The sequence below is a fragment of the Aythya fuligula genome, chromosome 2 (genome assembly GCF_009819795.1).
Source record: "Aythya fuligula isolate bAytFul2 chromosome 2, bAytFul2.pri, whole genome shotgun sequence".
Lineage (NCBI taxonomy): Eukaryota > Metazoa > Chordata > Aves > Anseriformes > Anatidae > Aythya > Aythya fuligula.
In genome coordinates this window covers 105066648-105085464 of record NC_045560.1, presented here as the reverse complement: position 1 = coordinate 105085464, position 18817 = coordinate 105066648, and the positions used below count along the sequence as shown (strand labels likewise).

The window sequence follows — 18817 nt, the reverse complement described above, 5'->3', positions numbered from 1 at the left end:
GCTGAGTTGGAGAGACAAAAATAGCCCTTCGGAGAGGAGAGAGAGAGAGAGAGAGAGAGCGAGCAGCATAGGGATTGTGTGCGCGGCGGGGAGGGAGCGAGGAGAGCGGCAGCAGGGCTGGTTTCCAGGAGGAGCCCTGCGCTGCCTCGCCGCCCTTGCATGTTCGCCGGCGGATCGCTGCCCACCCCCCCCCCCCGCCCCCTCCCTGCTCGGGCACGGCCACGGCCACCTCCGCCGGCTGCTCCCCGCATCTCCTCCGGGGAGGGCAGCGGGCAAACTCCTGCTTTGATCAGAGGGCGGCCAGAGACCATTTTACCGGAGCGAGGCGGGGGCCAGGAGCGAAGAGAAACCGCCGCAGGGATATCGGGATTTTAGAGCCTGGTCTTCGACGCCTCCCTCCCTCCCTCCCTGCTCCCCCCCCCCTCCCCAACCCCTCACCCCCCTACCCCCTTTTTCCCTCCCCTTCCCCTCTGTAAATAACCCGCTGCGCAAAAAGCCCGGCGCTGTGACATCCCTCCCCGGCAGCGGCTATGGGGTGTTTGGGCAACAGCAAAACGGAGGACCAGCGTATCGATGAGAAAGCGCAGCGAGAAGCCAACAAAAAAATAGAGAAGCAGTTGCAGAAGGAGCGGCTGGCTTACAAAGCGACGCACCGCTTGCTCCTGCTGGGTAAGGCGGCGGGGACGGGGGCAATGGGGGGGGGGTGGGGGCGGCCGAGCGAGCCCCCCCCCCCCCCCCCCCAAATAAAAAATAAAAAATAAAAAAGGATGGGGGCCGTGGAGAAGCGGGGTGCTGCCACCTCAACCCCAAAAGCAGCCCCAAAACCAGCCCGGATCGGGACCGGGGTCGGGGTCGGGGCTGGAGCCACGGATGCGACCGCGGGGAAACTGCGCCGGAGGTGGGAGATGCTCCCGCGGGCGAAAACAACCAAAATAAACCCTGATGATCATAATCACAACAAAAAGGCCATCCCGAGCCTCGTCTCCTAATGCTCTCCCTTCCCTCCCTTCTCTTCCAGGGGCTGGTGAGTCAGGGAAAAGCACGATTGTGAAACAGATGCGGATCCTGCATGTCAACGGCTTTAATTCAGAGTAAGGCTTGCGCTGGCGTCGTGGCCGCTTCTCGCCTTGCATGCTCCAAGCAGGTTCAGGCTCAGGAAATTTCTCCTGGCATCCTCCACCTTTTGGTGGCTGGGCACTGCGTTTCGGGGGAGGGAGGGGGGGAAAGGGGAGCGAGAATAAGGAAATTGCTGCTGTTGTCTGTTTGCATTTTCTCCTCCTGGCCCCTTTACTGTATTTCACACTGTTGCTACTGCAGCGCTTGACAGGCCCCTGTGTAGCAACAACATGGCGACTACTTTTTGCATAGAAGCAAATAACTAAATATTGCATCTGTCCGTGATACAAAAATACATGTCAAGTCACACTCAGGATGACAGTGGCTGCTGTTTTTCCGGTACTGGGCTGAGTGTAAAACTGAAACTGATTCTGCACGTTTGTTAGAAATCCTCCTGATTTCTGAGGCTACATCATCTTCTCTCTCAAGAACTCTTTCCCGGAAATCGTTATTAATCTATAGCGTTAATTTTAGGTATCTGCTGACTTTCACCTAGATGTTATTAATTTCGAGCGTATCTGCAGCATGCTGTAGGAATGAAAGAATGACTTCTAGTTTCATCGGGGGGGGGGCTTTGCAGATGTGGCTATCATTGTCTGATTATAAAAACAAAAACCAAAATAGAGGTGAACGTGGATTGCTCTTCATACCGTGTGAGGAAAGGGATGAGTGGTGAGACATATTTGTCTTGCTATTGTTTTCAGTTAGTATGTTGTAATGACTGAGGAGCAGATAAACAAGCGATCAGTGAAAAAAATAAATAAATAAATGCAACTGACTGAGCTGCTTTGGAAGAAAGAAATCAAAGCGTTAATATTTCTGTTTTAATGCAGAGAAAAGAAACAGAAAATACTGGATATTCGGAAAAATGTTAAAGATGCGATTGTGGTAAGAACACACTTTATACTGTTCTTCAATGCTTGGGTGTGCTGGAAATGATAAGGATTGTGCTCTCTAAGACTGAGCAGAGAGAAATCCCATTTTGCTGATCAGATTGGATTAGCTTCTATTGATCCTGCATCTTAGATTTATCCAGATTAATGCATTTGTTTTTGTTTTATCCAATTCTAGACTATAGTTTCAGCTATGAGCACTTTAATACCCCCAGTTCCATTGGCCAACCCAGAAAACCAATTTCGAATGGACTACATCAAGAGTATAGCTCCTCTTTCTGACTTTGACTATACACAGGTAAGACTAGAAACCACTGCTTTATTCTGCTTTAAGGGGGAACACATCAGTTCACTTTCATTTGCTGAAATGTTGCTTTTTTGTTGTTGTTGTTGTTGTTTGACTTTTTGGATGATGGTCATGAGAAGAGCTCAAGCCAGAATTACCACTGGGTTAACTTTCTTACAGGACTGTGGTGGTTGCACCTGTTTTAGTGTTGCTTGGTTTTGTTGTTACTGATTTATTTGCTGATGTTTGTAAATGCTGCTTCTGTATTTAGTTCTTCTCTTTAAAATTTCTGATACAGTTACGACATACTGAAGCTTGAAATAAGACTCTGTTGCAATTTGTTTTCCTGCATGGAATTAAATGCAGGATGTCAGTCTGAGGAGTTACAGTTTACTTGCAGAAAAGGATTTAAAAGGATGGAGTGGCCCCAGTAGCATTTACCATACTTACTGCACTTCAGAGTGGAAACTCCCATAAGCAGTGGTTGAGTAAGGTGGTTTGCTTCCTTATCTGTTTATTGTAGTTGGCCTTAGCAGTGGTTTAGTTGTTTGTGAGTGTGAGCCATCGTTTGATGAGGAACCATATGAAAATTAGGGATTCCTATGTGGAGGTTACTCTTTGGTACTCAGCTTAGAGATACCATTTGGATTAACTCGCACAGGCATCTTACTTTTGATTATTTTTATCTTTTTACATTATTATTTATAGAAACGTCTGTAGTATGATTGATGTTTTATGCATGACATGAAAGCAACTGCATGGACATAATGAATATTATTTTAAAATATTTTTGCAGTTGAACAATTTGGAATTGGATTTAGAATCTTATATATATATATATAATCAGTATATATGAATAACAATTCGTTATGGATACAATAAGGACTATAAATATCTTCCTTCATTGGCTAAATGATTATGAGTTCTTCATGCTATCAATATTACCAAAGAAGCCATTTACAATAGAGTGTCTTTAGGTTATTATAGCTTCAGGGTGGAAGAGGGAGAAGGGGAAGAGCCGTTTCTTTATTATATGACTCATATTCTCTGGTGTGTGGTTTTGCCTCTGGTAAAGCTACCACTTTGAAGGTTCAAGATAAAGAAAAAATATCAGACATCTTGTACAGTTAGAATTTAACACAGAATGCAGATGTTAAGAAAAAGACTGTAAGGTACACCCACATATGGCATAATTGCTCAATTGGTAGATGTAAGTTGGTGAAAATGAGAAACTCTTTTTAGAACTGGAAATCAAATTTGACATGAATTGTTTGTCTTATGCAGGTATTTCAGTTCTCAGGCATTTGTTGCTCATATTATGTCTTTCCTTCAATTTCTGTTGGGTGAAACAAATTTGTTTGTTATTTGTTTGGGTAAAATAACTAGTTGCATATATTTTTTGTCATTCTCTGTAGTACATCTGTTTTTCTGAGCTCTTGGGGGGATAAGAAAACTGAAGCAGGCTTTCCATAGGGTTGGAGAAATATTCGTTATTATTATTTTTTACAAAAATTCTCCTTTTTCGCAGAAGTTGTCTGTATCTGGGAAAACTTAAGTCACAGTTTGATAGTTTTGGAGGGGAAAAGCTTATTCTTCTTGGAGGAGAAAAAGAATGGGGCCCCAGGGACTATGAAGCAAGCAATAATTCATTTGAAATCTTGATTCCAAAGTCCATTTTTGTTTAAAAAAATAAAAATTAATAACTCTGCTTTTTAATTAAGTAGGATTTCCGATAAATCTATCACATTATTTGAAATAGTGTCAAATAATAGTCCTAGTAGAAAAAAATAGCTTTTGCAAGCTTAAAAAGGGAAGACAAATCTAATGTTGTTTTAGAAGTAAATATATTTTATGTACCACTTTTGTCTATTTCTGTTTTCTTCTCTTCCCAATTCATAGGTTTAGTAATTGTAAAATACATAGGTTTGTTTTTTTTTTAGTGTCTCTTGGTTTAGAATATTGTTTTTCTCCATGAAGATGTGTGAGCAAGACAGATTTAAAAAAAAAAAAAAAAAAGTGCTATTGTGCTTCAGGGCTTGATTCCACTCCAGTTTAAGTCAATGATAACTTAAAGTAAATTTATGTTTCCAGCTGAAATAACTTTTGACCCATTTTGTATTTTGGGATAAGGACAGATATAAAAATAAATACTTGGATAGTAATCAGTGCATCCCGTGTCAAGCATTACTTATTCTCTAATTAATACCTGATGTATGGAATAAGGCCTTCTGAACCAGAGAAACTAATAAAGTATTTAATAGTGTTCACTCAAGGCTTGCTATTCTATCATCTGTATTTAAAAGCAGATCTAACCCAAAAAATGCTGACTTAAGCAGTGCTTAGGTATTGCCTCTGGGATAAATTTTGGCACATTCTAAAACGTGACAAATGTGACCCTTCTTCATCTGAATGAGGGAAGAGGTAATTTTAGGATTTTTAGCAGTATGGATGGTAGTGAGCAGTTTAAGACAGCAGCCCCTATTGTTGCAATATGAATTACAGATGTGTTATTTTTTTGGATAATGTTAGTTGTGTAATCTTTGTCTTAGAAATCAATGTATTTTAGTTTCAGATGTATTTTAAATAAATTGCATGCAAAATGTGGTAAAATGAGTGCACTGCACCATGAGTCTTTACAGAGAGATCCCTCATAATATGCAAAAACTTCACTGATGGTACAATATGGCCAACACTCATGAGACACTAATTTAAATATATTTGTGACATATTGGATATGCTTGGATACGCATACTTAAATTGCATACAAATTAACTAATATACATTTAATTGTGAAAATTGTCCTTTGAAATAAATGGATTTGAAAATACTGATTTCCTGTGGGTGAAATCATATTCTAATTAAAAATTATGACTGAAAATTCCAAGAACTTAAGTGAGGATGGGATTGGCATTTGTACTGAGATCTGTATTTTGGGTTTTTGTTTGTTGTTTTTTTTAATTATATAGCTCTCTACAAAATGCAAGCCACTCATCTTATGTTCTTAGTGGTAAAAATTTTAAAACACATTTTCTCTATACATCATTTTAACATTGCTTTAAGGATCTGTAGATTGCCCCCCAAATAGTTTTACTTACTTTTTAAAAACTAGTCCTTAATTTGGTTTAGTTATGCTACCTTGATAACTTACCTAATTGCTATTAAAAAAAAAAACAAACAAAAGTTTCTTGATTTCTTTTATGATTCTTGTGTTGCCTTTCATTAGTTTTGTTAAAAGTAATAAAATATAATTTTAATTATAATATAATACAATTTTTACCCCCAAAAATGCCTGGGTGACTGATGCGGTCTAATTATATAAATAATACTTGAGGCTTGCTTGTTTGTTTTTTAAATGAATTAATGTGAATAAGTTACGTGTCCATTGTAGTTTCTTCCTTGAAGTCATGAAAGGAATCAAGATAAATTTTCTTCCGATGGCTACTTTAGACATTATCTTAGCACTGTATTCCAGGACGGAGTCTGCAGAAAAGCTTTAAAACTGAAATGGAAGCATGCACAGCATATCGGAAAGGATTTTTTATTATTTTTGGCAAAGTGTTGATTGATATTTGCTAAAGTTAACAGGAATTGACCTGCGCCATTTTTAATCCTTTATTGATGGGGATTTATTTTGTCCTTTGTGAAACAGAGTGAACATATTAAGGGCATATTATGCTAGTAGCTGTGGAAAAACATGGTGTATTATGTAAGCATGTGTTTACCCACGTTCAGTTGTCTTTATTAAAGTATTTGAATTTTGTGGGCGCGACAAATCTGCTTGGTACGTAATTCCTTTACCCTTTGTCTTCCTCCCAGATTTAGTCAAATTGTTTTTCATAATATACCTCTCAGATCGGGCTCATGTGAACAGTTGTGTGTCTGTATACAGCAGGTAGTCAATTAGCTACAGCCCAAGAGTGTAGTCAAGTGTTTGCCTGCACAAACTAGTCACCAGTAAACGTGAATCATTTGCTTAATAGAGAACATGCAAACACTTCATCTAGTTATTGGGGAGAGGGGAGACTTCTCAAAAGACTCATTTTTCTTTGCTGAGAATGTTTTTAGGGAGGAAAAGTATTTTGTTAAACCTTTATAAAACACGAAATTGTGCAAATGTAGTCCCTTGTGCTGATTTTAGAATGCTGGTTTTAAAAATAATTTGTAAAGCTATTTTATCAATCAGGCAAGCTCTTTAATTCAGCTTTCAAAAGTGAAATGTTAATGTAGGCATTGACAGGGAAAGTGCTTTAGATTAATCTGGTCTGTGGTTTGCTCTGCATTTTCAGATATGGCAGTTTGAGTTCAGTTTCATGACTTTAATTTTCCTCCACATTTTCTTTGTAAAAATCAGGACTTCATGTTTGTAACGTAAAAACACAAGAAAGAAAAAATTATGTATGGTCAGAATTGGAAGTTATGTAGACTTCTGTTAGGCATTTCAAGTTCTTCTTAGACATAGTACTCAAATTCCACTTTTGCCTGGTGATTGCTGGTTTACACAGCATGTGTCTTGGTGTTTGGAGTAACTGGAGATCTTGCTGAAGGGAAGTATATCGCTGGGCTCCAGAAAATCTTTATGCTAAATAAATAGTTAAATAAAAGATGAAAAACATGATAAATAGGGTTCATATATGGTTAAACTTCCTCGGGTTGTGCAGTTAATTCTGTGACTTTAATATCCTATTTGGCCACAACGTGCTTAGGTTTCCCTGTAATATGTACTTGATGTAGCCCAAAGGAATTACAAAACAACATCATCTAACATTTTTTGGTTTTCAAATTACTTGCAGCATTTCCATGTTTCTCAGGAGTATGAAAAGATACCAAGTTTTACATAAAAATATCATAAAAGAAAGAATACAGTGAATATTGCTAGAAATGGCTTGATTTGATTTTTCTTTATGTCTCAATTTTTACTTTAGGGCTTTGTTTAGCATTTTGGGTAAGATGAACAGCCACAAATTTTTATAATTACCTGTAATCATAATACTTATTATTACTATAGTTTCAAGTCAAAATTAACTTTTAAGAATCAAGTCAACGTTTAAACATTGACGTTTGCCTTTTATCTTGGTCGAAGATGCGCACTGGTTGTTCTTCATTTGTTCTTGTTTTTGCAAACTTGGAAAGGATCTAGAGTGCTGGATGCTGATCAAATTGTATAGGTCCAACAACATTATTACTACCCTGAATTAAAAACACTTCAAAAACTAATGAAGAAGACTGTCAAAGAAGGACAGCTGAAAATACTACAGATGCTCATGGAGTTGTTGGCAACTCATAGTTGTCACACACAGGTTGATATTGTCAAGAGGACTGATACTGAAAAGTAGTGAATATTGGGGAGAAGTAGCAATTATGCAAGAGATGAAATTTCTTTGTTGTGGGAGCACTTGTTTTTATGCTATGCACTAATGATTAATTAACAGCAGATACTGAAGTTGAGCTCTTGTCATGTTAAGAGCAGATTCTACTGATGCCCGGTGATACCTTTCCCTCAGCACGAAATACCTGTTTGCATACAGATTTTGTGTAAGCGTGTCTGGTTTTCATTACATCGGCAAGCCATGGCCCTAATGTTCTGACTAGTCAATGTTAAAGTACAAAATTGTAAACATTACATACCTGAGATCAAGAGTAGGCTTCAGTGTTATATGTTACGTTGTTCGCATTCTCTCTAAGGATTAAGTTTGCTGTTAATGGATCAGTCCATCCAGTAGTGCTTTCAGAAATAATTAGGTATTATTTTAACCATGTAGTTTCAAAACTAGAATGTGGATTGTATTGCAAATGAGTATAGGGCAATGTTGAAAATCAAACAAACAAACAAAACCTTTCTTGAATAGATAATATATTATGAAACATCAAAAGTATTAAAATCTACCATAATTTTATTTTAATTCTTTAATAAATACTCAGAAAATACTGAAAACACAATTGAGGCTTAAAATGGAAGTGGTTTGTGAAAATTATAGCTCTTCCATGAGGCTCAGGATTTCTTGCTTAAAATACAGGCTTTGTTTTAGGGGGCAGGAGGGAGGATGTGCTTGCTTTAGGATGAAGGAATTCTTATAATCAAGCACAAAAATAAAGTAAGGTTTTTGCTTTAGCAAAAGACCACTCTGTTTAATAAAAGTACAGAACATAGTTCTTCCTCCCCTTGTTCCAAAGTCACTGAACCACAACTGTTAACAACTTATACCAAAGAGAAGTAAATGAAAAAAAAAATGTGTCCCTGGAAAAGAGCTGGAGATCTGCTTAGGCCCCAGATGGTTAACAGCAGAAATGCTGAGACTGAGAGCCATGGGAAGTCTCATGCATAATCACAAATGAGCTGCAGTATGCAGGAAAAATAAAAAGAAGTAGGTATTGGAGTCAGTGATTCTAGGTCTTGCTATCTCGGTATTTTTAAGACAAAATACACAGAAGATGTTCACCTTTCCCATGTGTATGCTTTCTTTAGAATATATTTTTGCATAGCTTTCAATGTAAAATAATGAATTTCAGTCTGAAAAGACTTATTTGAGAAAGAGTTAAGAATGATTTGAGAAAGTGTTAAGAACAATGCTGCTTATGAATCAACAGTAGTGTTAATATTCAATATTACATCATCATAGCAACACCAAATCGAGTGTTTGCTATTTTACATCGTGAATCTGATTTCCCAGGTAGTGGGGTTGGATTCACGCTTCACCCAACCTGCCTTACTTATTATCACCACACAACACAGAGGCTTTCACTGTGAAACTGGAAACATATTGTCATTCATTATTACTGCTAACTAAAACTTCTCTTGTCTCCAAAATTATTGACTTGTCTTACTTCACATTCTGTACCTATGAATACAAATTAGTTGGGGGCTTTTTGAAACCCAAGCCAGCATCCAGTCTAATACTGTAAACTAATAATAATAAATTTCACATTCTGTCTTTTCTGCTACAATTTTAGCCAGAAACTTTATATACTTCCATAGCACTTTAGAAGGATAAAAATATTTTTACTTCTAAATTTGGATATTTGATTTGATGGCAACTGGAAGACTAATAACTTGAATTATCATTTTAAGTAGGAGTGACTGATTTTCATTGCGGAACCAAAAATATATTACAGGATTATTTATGAGCTTTAGAATATTTTTGTTCATCAGGTATTTTTCAGTGTGTACCCTAATTTTAAGTTGAGGAAAAGTGGAAGTGATAAGTTAGTCTGATCATTGTCTTTAAACTAGCCCCAGGTCTGTGAAGCTTCCTGATTTATTTACAGGTGTGGTTGCTGTTTTGTATTCAATCCCAAACTCTTGGCTGCTGCCTAGGTGTCTTTCGTAAGCTGTGCAGGTGGCAGCAGTCCTTCTCTACCTCAGACAGTGAGATGCTGAAGAGCAGCTGAAGGAGTAACGTTGTTGGCTCATCTGGTGCCTGAAGGAGATGAACAGCCTGCCTGGGATCACAGATTGATCTTGATTCCTTGTCTTCCTTCAGGGAAGAAACAGGAAGGAAATTCTTTCAGTTTTCAGCACTCAGGTTGATTGGCATTGAAATCTCTAGAAGATCTAATTACAAATTAGTATTTGGTTTACTAAGACTTAACATGCATTTTAAAACCTTTGCAAGAACTTCATTTGTTTGTTCCCTCGAGTGTAGATAAAACTGAATTATAGTGAAACTAAATGTAAATACCCACGAACGGTAACCACAGTCTTAATGAAGACACACTATCCCATTAGTCTGAGGATGATGACATTTCATACTTTCACAAGTGGCAGTTTGCAGAGGAAGGGCAGTAAAATATTTAATAAATTATCATTATTTATAAACTACATTAAAACAAATTTTCCATCACAGCCAGGGAAAAGGTAAACATAGCAGAATACGTGGAACAATTGTCCTCACTATCAATTAATTCTTTTAATGTCTTAAGCCAAAGATGGCTGGTTGATGCACTACTTTTGCCATTTTTGAGTGCTTTATAAAAATAATGTGTTTAGTAGCCAGGGAGAATCTTTCTTTCTACTTCAGTGGCCATAATATTAAAAAAAAAAAAAAAAAAAAAAAAAAAAAAAAGTACGCCAGAGATAAATCATTGTATGTATGCATATCATCACCAAAGCCAGCGGAGACCTATGGACCAGAGGATATCACCTACTCAATAATAGTGTCATTGTTTAGAGGTTCAAAGAAGTGAGTGTTCATTAGCCCGACAGCCATAAATCTGAGCTGCGTGCCCTTTCTTCACCATGTGATGCAATTCTAACTGGAGTTTCTAGAACAGCGTTGAGCATTGCCAGCTTAGACCTTTGCAAATTCTTTTTTTTCATCACTTCCATAGCTTAATCCATTGCTTGTACTTATTGTCAGCAGTGGATTATCTTTTTATTGTCAATATAGACTACACCAACAGACGGGATATTTTGTTTGAGGAACGTAGCAACCTGAGCTGAGGAATGGAGAACAAGCTCAACAGTATGAACAGAAGATTCTGTGTGTACCTTCCCTAAAATTAAGTAAATAAATTGAAAACTTGCAAGTATTATGGACATGTCCCCTCCCCTACCCCCCCTAAAGTATTGAAGCAGCTCTACAAAAAGTGTAAATGGGGCTCTAAAGCAGTTTTAGGGCAAGAACAGTGCACATTTGCAGTTTATGCTGAAAGTTTCCATAATCTGGTTGTGTTTTTTTGTTCTGCCACCTATTTAATTTCATTTGCTTTTCTGTAGCTAAACGATTCAATTCAAGTGTTTTAGTCAAGTTCTAGGACCTTCTCTTAAAAAGGAGGCAGAAGGAAGATGTAATTTGTACAACACAGTCTCAAGTTTATACTGTCTTCTACTTTGGAAAGTCTTGCAGTAATTTCTTGGAACAGAGCTACATCTGGTTGTAAGCGTGCCAGCTATCATTTGAAGCATGGAGATTATGCTTTCTTGCTTTAAATCAGTAGATTAATTTTGGTTGGTTTAAAGTGCACTCTTGTAATTAATCTGCTAGTATTTGTTTTAAAAACCTATGTTGGATGTTTTGAAAGGATATTTATCCTTAGGCAAGAAGAATATTGGAATTTTTATCTGTTATGTCGACATTAGAGATGAACTTTGCCTTTTAAATCTTTTAAAAGTAAACGTTCTCTGACACTTCTGCCAATTCATTCCATTTCAGTTTTCTTATTGCTGTCAGTAGGACTTAAACATATTTTAATGCAAATAATTATCCCACTGTTTTGAACTGCGAAAGTGTTTAGCAGGATAAAATAGGCTAAGGATATGCAAGCCCTCTTCTCTCCGTTAATTTGGTGAATGCTTTTTGATCACGTCCACCCTCACTTCCATAGGATGTTAAGTGACAGAGCTGTGCAGATCATTCTTTTCTTAACATACACCCACATACTTTCTTTCATATCAGCTAAATAATATCAAATTTAAGAACTGTCAGGTAGGAAAAACAAGAAAAGGCAAAGAATGGTTAAGTAAAATAGGGAGAAGCGTATCCTCATTTCCCTCTGCAGCCAACCTACGAAGCTGAAGCTGGCCACGAGTAGCAGCTCTGGGTTGTCAGGCGGGTCCACCTTGGGTGCAAGCTGGGTGCCTTGAGGAGTGTACAACCAGAGGCAAAAAGAAAAGGCAGAAGGCAAATGTAAATAATAACGATAACAAAATTAAGCTATGAATGCATGGTCATTTATTTTGTCATTGGAGAGACGAAGAGGTCAAATATTTCCACTTGTTCCTGAAACCATGTCATCAATTACCAGGTTCCTAGCAGATGCTGCAGAAGACTGTTGTTTCCCAGCAGGTTTTGGTAGCCTTAAACATTGGGGTGAGAATTTTCTTTCTGGCAGACAGAGGTCCCTTAACTTGGGCTTTAGTCTCTGCTTCCTTTTCATGATGCCATTGTTGCCTGTCCTTTTTGGGAAGAATGGACTGTTGTATTTTGGTTAACATACTTCCAATTCAAGAGCAGAGCTTTTATTTTTCCACTTCCAGAAGTAACATTTTTTTCTGTTATCATCTGCCGACTTTCCTTCTAGATTGCAATAATAGTAAACTAAAAAATATAACTAACAAACAAGAATGTGGGTATATTATGGACAAAAAGAATAATTAGTCAGGGAATACATAAGTCTGAAATGATAATGAGAAAATCTGACGGATTCAAAATCGTGTCAGTAGACAAAGGTGGCTCTAAACGTGTCTGAAAATCAGCTATCCAAACTGCAAAGAATTTATGGTGTTTTTTGTTTTTTTTTGTTTCAGAAATAAGGTTAAGAAATAAGATTAAATTTGGTGCTTGTCCTACAAATGACCATATGTTCTACAGAGCAAGTTGTGATTCTTCTCCCCAGTGAATGAAAGCCTAGCAAGATGTAGAATGTTCCAAGAAAAACAAAGCTCGTCCTAAAATCCTATATTGTCTATATGCTTAAACATTTGCGTATATGGGGACCTAAATGCATTGCTGGTTCGCAATTAGCACAGCGTTCGTGCAGCTGAACTTCCGGTTACGCAGTGATATTAATATTGAAATCCCAAATACTTCCAACTGAAAAACAAAACCAGCGAACTGTTTCTCCGTGTTAAATTTATATCTGGGAGGTCGCTGAGCACTTTTATGGATTTTCTTGGGGGTGGGAAAACTTGTGTAGGTTAGAGATTGGCACAAAACTTGAAATAAGCAAAATCTTTTTCAGATAAGTGACAGTTCTCTGGATGCTATTAAGCTGCGAACAGTAGGTCTTTTCAATAATCACTGTGATTCATTTTCATATTGTGTTTTTTTTTTCTTAATAATAATATCTTTAAAAGGCTTGCTGAACAGTAGGCTGCACCAGCATAACTTTCTGTGCAGAAGGAAAGGGTTCACGCACGGAATCTTAGATAATTTACCTCCAATTGATTTGCACAGCTCGATAATACCAGAAGAATATCAGCTCAGTTCATGGGTTAATTTAGCACTGAATCTCATCTCTGACAATGGCCAGTAGTGGCACTGGAAAAACAGTTTAAGAGTGGGGCAATCACATAGTAATATTGCCTCTCTTTCCTCCATTTATTCTCGTAGTCTCCATGGATTTATGGCTGAGGTATTTGGTATTTTTTGACTTCACGTAGTATTTCTGTATTTAATAACTTAATAATTTCAGTGATTTTTTTTCTACCAGGAATTTATCTCTCTTTTTTTTTTTTTTCCCTTTGCAACCTGAGTGAACTCAGTTACAGCTGTGAGTCCTGCAGTTTAAGTATGTGTTGTATGAGGAAGTACCATTTGATTGATTTTTTCTTTTTTTTTCTTTTTTTCTTTTTTTTTTTTTCTGTTTAATCTAGATGGTCTTCCCTAGTTCGTCTATTAGAAGTATTCCGTCTTTTCCACATTGCCCTTCTTATTACATACCATATCCCTCCAAATATTTATCTTTGAGCTTAAAGAGTCTGTTTAACTGGTTCTCTCACAGGACTTCTTCCATATCTTTGCTCATTCTTGTTTCCCTTCCATGTATCTTCTGGTTTTACTAGACACTGTTTGGCCATAGTTGTACACACCATTCAAGATGTAGGTACATTGTATATTTATACAGTAGAATTATATTTTCTTTTTCATTCTCTACTCCTTTCCTAATAATTCCTAACATTTTTTATTTTTTTTTGGGGGGGGGGGGGCACTGACTTGGTATTCTTATAGAATTATTTTTCTATTTTTATACAGTTATAGTAGAGGATTTTATAATTCTAAGAGAACTTGAACACAGTTGAGGGTGAGAGACATATGTATGAAGGTCTCTGCATCACCATTAGCACAGTCCAGAGGGTGCTGTTAATGACAATTATCCTTATTCTTCTCAGGTATTACCAGATCTGTCATATATTTTGATTAGTTTGTTCAAAAATCCATTGCATTCAACTGTTTCATGCTTTCATGTGTAATGACATCTTCTCATTTGCTATGCTGCCATGTATTCCTTATGAAAAAGCATTTTTAAAATTATCTACCATGACTAATATTTTCTTATGTGCAGAAGGAGAACACACTTTATTTTTGTTCTTAAAATGGAAAAAAAATTGGTCTTCAGCCTGATTTTGGAGAGGCAATGTTTACAGTACCACGAAGGACATTTATACTTTCAAATCTGCTCATCGTTCCTTAATTGTTCTTTATGATTTGCCTGATTTAGCAGAAAAGAAGGCCATTGTTTGGAACCATTAAAAGAAAAAGAAAATGTTTTAAAAAAATCAAACTGCCATTTTTTTTTGCAGTCCCTAACACTGTGTGTCACTGAGAGAAAATGTTTTGAACTTTTTGATCTCCCTTGGGGAAACGCTGCAAGTAGCAGAATTTTGTTATTTTTATGTCAATTTAGGTCTTACATGATTCAGCACTTGTGGTTTGTGGGAAAATGAGTTGTAGATTATGATTAAAGGAGCAGAAATAGTAAAGAGTGGCTACTAGAGAAGGCATCTTCTTACTGTTAAAATATTTTTTTGGATTGGCTTTTCATTTTTAAACGTCTATCTCAGTTCCTCATATTTTCTCTGTTAGTTATGACTTGTACACTTCAAAGAGAATTTACAACAACAAGTCACTTTAGGATCTTGATAATACTCAATCTGTTAATTTAAATCTGTCAAACGTGGTTGCCTCCAGCAGGTCAGCCACTAATCCCCTTTTGACAGCCCCTCAGGAATAAACAGAAAGTCTCTAGGAAAGGGGGTGGAAGAGGACAGAGGATGCAAAATAACTGCTTGTAGTTCAGAAAAAATTCTTTGTAGTAATGGACCACAGACAATGAGTTAATGCATTCTAGGACAAATTAACAAGGCTCTTGTACAAAAAGACGTGACTAAATTATGTCATTCTCTTTGGTGCTGGTGGGTCCTCAGCTGGGATATTGTGTCTAGTATTGGGAACTGAACAACAACAAAAAGACACAAACGGTGTCTAGGGGACAGCATCAAGAATAAGAAAAGACTAAGAAAACTGGGTATGCTTCCTCTTGAAAAGAGAACACTCCAGGTTGAATGGAAAAGGGAGCTGAATACAATTTTAAGTATGTAAAAATCTGTAATTATGTATTCTTGTGGCTGCCTATTCAGAGGAAGGAAATGAGCTTGAGGAGAGGAGAAAATTCCTCTCTCTGTTTTGTATGGAGGTCTACGTTTTCAAGATAACAGTGAGTCTAGGGATCACAATCTCTTAAATGTGTTGAAATATGTATGCCTTGCTTCAGGCCTGTAAGGCTCTATTTGCAGTTATGTGAACCACCTGCTCAAGTTAAAAACTTCTGAAAATCTGGAAAACTTCAGAAGGCAAGAGCTGTAAAGGTTCAAAGGAACAAACAGCACGCCTTCAGGTATTTTCAGTTAAAAGCAGGAAGCATGAGTTTTTGTTTTCATCCACTTCTGCACTGACAAACACGTGCATTTAGGTATAAGATTTTATGTGTATCTTTCTGTCCCAGGTTCTAATCTTACCTTTCCATGAAATAGGACATTTGGTGGCTAACAGTAATCTACTAGGTGTAGGACCTCAAGCCAGTCTATGGGAAAAAAAAAAAAAAAAAGGATTGGGAGAATAAAACAAGTTTATCTCAAATTTGTGGCATTAAAGGAAAAGTTCTCTGGGTCAGGGGTGACAGGGGAGTAGTTTTGAAGCACTGGTGACAGCTCCCAGTTATAGAAGCTGGCAGGTCTGTGTGTGGGTCCTCTGGTAAGTGCCACCACATGAGAATGCATGTTGTGCATTTGGCTTCATAAGAGGGGCTGGAGAGGAGAGTTGTGGTAAAGTTTGTGATTTCACTAGTGAGAGGTTTAAGGAACTAAGGACACATCATAGGGGAACGGGTTTCATTAGTTACCATGCTCCTCATAACAAATTCTGCAGAAAGGAGAAGCAACTCCCATTTCATATTGCTGTTAGGGATAGCTCCCTACTTTCCTAAAGGAGTGCATTTAATGAAAAATGGTGAAACAGATCTTGCAATACTGCTGATTTGAAGTATGATCACATTGAAAGGTACATCATCTTGTTTCAAAGAATCACAGAATTGTCTAGGTTGGAAGAGACCTCAAGATCATCGAGTCCAACCTCTGATGGCTTGGTTCCATAATCATAAGAATTATTGCCTTAATGCATTATAAGTACAGCCAAAACCCATGCTAATACTGCTCCTGATCCATGATTACATGACAGATACGAACTTGTTGCATACTCAGATCCTAGGGATGTTAATTCTGGGGGTGAAATGGAGCTTAAAAGTATGCAGTAAATCAAATTTTTCTGTATTTCCTTTCTGCCTTCCATAAATACAAACAAAAATCCTTGCAAATAATATAATTAGGCAGGTGTTTTTTGTTTTTTGTTTTTTTTTTTGTAAGAATGTTTTGCTTTGCATGCTTCCAGACACCAAAAGGGAAATGTAAAAGAAAATATTGGTTAATCAGTTTATGAAGGGCTGCTCTATGGAATTTGAGGATGTAATCAGGAGAAAATCCTGACTCTGACAGTAGGCTTGAGCACGGGGGAAATTCCAGGCAGTTGCTTCTAGCAAGAGAGCTCCTTTAATCTTTGTCTTTGTTTGCTGTACTTATTGATGGGCTGAATTCAGTCGGTGCCTACTATTTCTGGGCAGGTTTTCCCAGTGTTTTTAGGGTGGATTCTTGTTGGGACCTGATGGCTTTCAAAACTGGAGGGCATTTTACTGGCTGACGGACATTCTAATTCGTTTACTTTTTTTGCGATGTTTATGTGCATATGGTACCTTTTCTTCCTCCCTCCATCAATTTTTCTCCACAGGTTTCATACTCGAAGCAACTCTGAATCGCACTGCTGAGCATGCATACTGAGGAGGGCTCACGGTGTAATTTCATGAGCATTTGTTCAAGCAGCGCTGCTGGGCTGAGCTGTGCTCCTTCCCTCCCTGTAAGCCTCCCCTGTCTCTACCCACTCCACTTTCCCATTTTTATGCCTGCACCATGCCCTCAGCTGTGTCCTGGTAAAGCTGTTTGCTTGGCCTGACCAAATGAGGTGGAGGGAAAGGTTAGTTTTCACGCAGTTCGTTCCCCTTTGTATTACACTGGTGGAGTGACACAAAATGGGGAAGAAGAAAGCAGAGGTGGGAACAAGTGATAGGACGTAATGGGAGGGTGAAGGCTTACTTCCTCCACCTCCGTATCTACTCTCAGAGATTATGGTCAGACCAGAAGCCACTGACGATCTGTGTGGTAGGAGAAAGCTGGTGCTGTGTGTTAGTTTAGTTCCTCCTGATTTGCTGCCTGCCATTTCTTGCAGGGGTTAGGTGGTATGAGAACAGGTCTGGCTTGTTCACCCTTCAGTAAGTAAACAGTGGTACCTGCACTGCAGTTATTCCTAAACTTAACGTTGTGGACTGGGGCTTTAAGGCTTAGTCTGCTGGGTTTCAACAGCAATCGACTGACATGAAGTGCAGTATACAAAAAACTTACAAGCTGTATGAGCCTCATGCAACAAGAACTCTTCTCTGCTGGCTTCGTTGCGTAACTACAAGCCACTTCCTCTGTGTTCCCATATCATCTTCACTGGGAACATGATAGATAGGTACACAAAAAACCCGTGAGTGGTCATTTGGCCATCAAAGACATAGCAGAGGGGGTGTACATATAGGTATGTATATGTTTAAATTCTTTTTACTTGTTCCCAGGGCACGGGTTGAGCAAGCACAATAGTGCTGCTGTGGATGTAAAGGCAGAATGGAGCATTGTGGCAGTGGGTGCCATGTCGGTGACAGTCTGTAGAAGTGAAGCTGTTTTGTAGATTTTGCATGGCCTCTGGGGGAGGCACAGCAAGTTCATAGAAATCGACTTTGTTGGATTACTCTCTAACGTATCTAAATCAGCACTATGCTGTTTCATTTTAAATAGGTTAACTGAATGAAAACAAAAACAGTAGGTGTTGTTCAGGTGAAAGTTTTGCCTGATGTGCCAGTAAGATGTCTCTATTAGCCATGATTCCATTTTTCCAGTTGCAGCATGAGTGTGAGAGAGCACGCCACCTTTCTTACCAGAATGCCTGATGGTTTTCCTTCTGTAAGCTAGGAAAGTCTGCTCCCAAAAGAGAATCATCAGCCTGTGTCTATCAGCTTCTGTATAGGCTGTTACCAAATAACATAAGAGACCCTGTGGCTGGCTAGAGAGGTAAATGCTCTCAGTAGGAGTTTCAAAAAGAGTAAGACCATTTTGCACATCCTCAACAGTGAGACTTCAGAAGTTTCACAAGCTCTAGATGCTACAGGAGAGGCACACTTGGGTCTAAGGTATACATTTTAAAAGTCTGAAGGTCACCTCAGTATAGCTAGGCAAAATTGTGGAGTTTAGGAAACGAATCAAGAGCAAATATGGTGTGTTATAATGTTTTTGTTTTGTCTTCGTAAAGTCCACTGAAGCCTTTGAGTTGAACTCTTGAATTCCTGCTAAAAATGTTAAAATATGACCTCTGGTATCTGCACCTATATTAGCAGAAGCAGTAAATAATCTCGTGTATTTTCTCACAGGGGAAAGAAGGGAAGA

At 38.1% G+C, this 18817-nt stretch overlaps 1 protein-coding gene across 1 annotated transcript in view; it reads left to right on the top strand.

The window, feature by feature from the left end:
• Positions 1–212: 212 nt before the first annotated feature.
• GNAL (G protein subunit alpha L) overlaps positions 213–18817 on the top strand; it is a 123439-nt gene continuing 104834 nt past the window's right edge. The window contains exons 1-4 of the mRNA XM_032182451.1: positions 213–669; positions 1019–1091; positions 1950–2004; positions 2188–2307. Of these exons, the coding sequence (XP_032038342.1) occupies positions 531–669; positions 1019–1091; positions 1950–2004; positions 2188–2307 (387 nt within the window). The 5' untranslated portion in view covers positions 213–530. The remainder of the gene's footprint in view (positions 670–1018; positions 1092–1949; positions 2005–2187; positions 2308–18817) is intronic.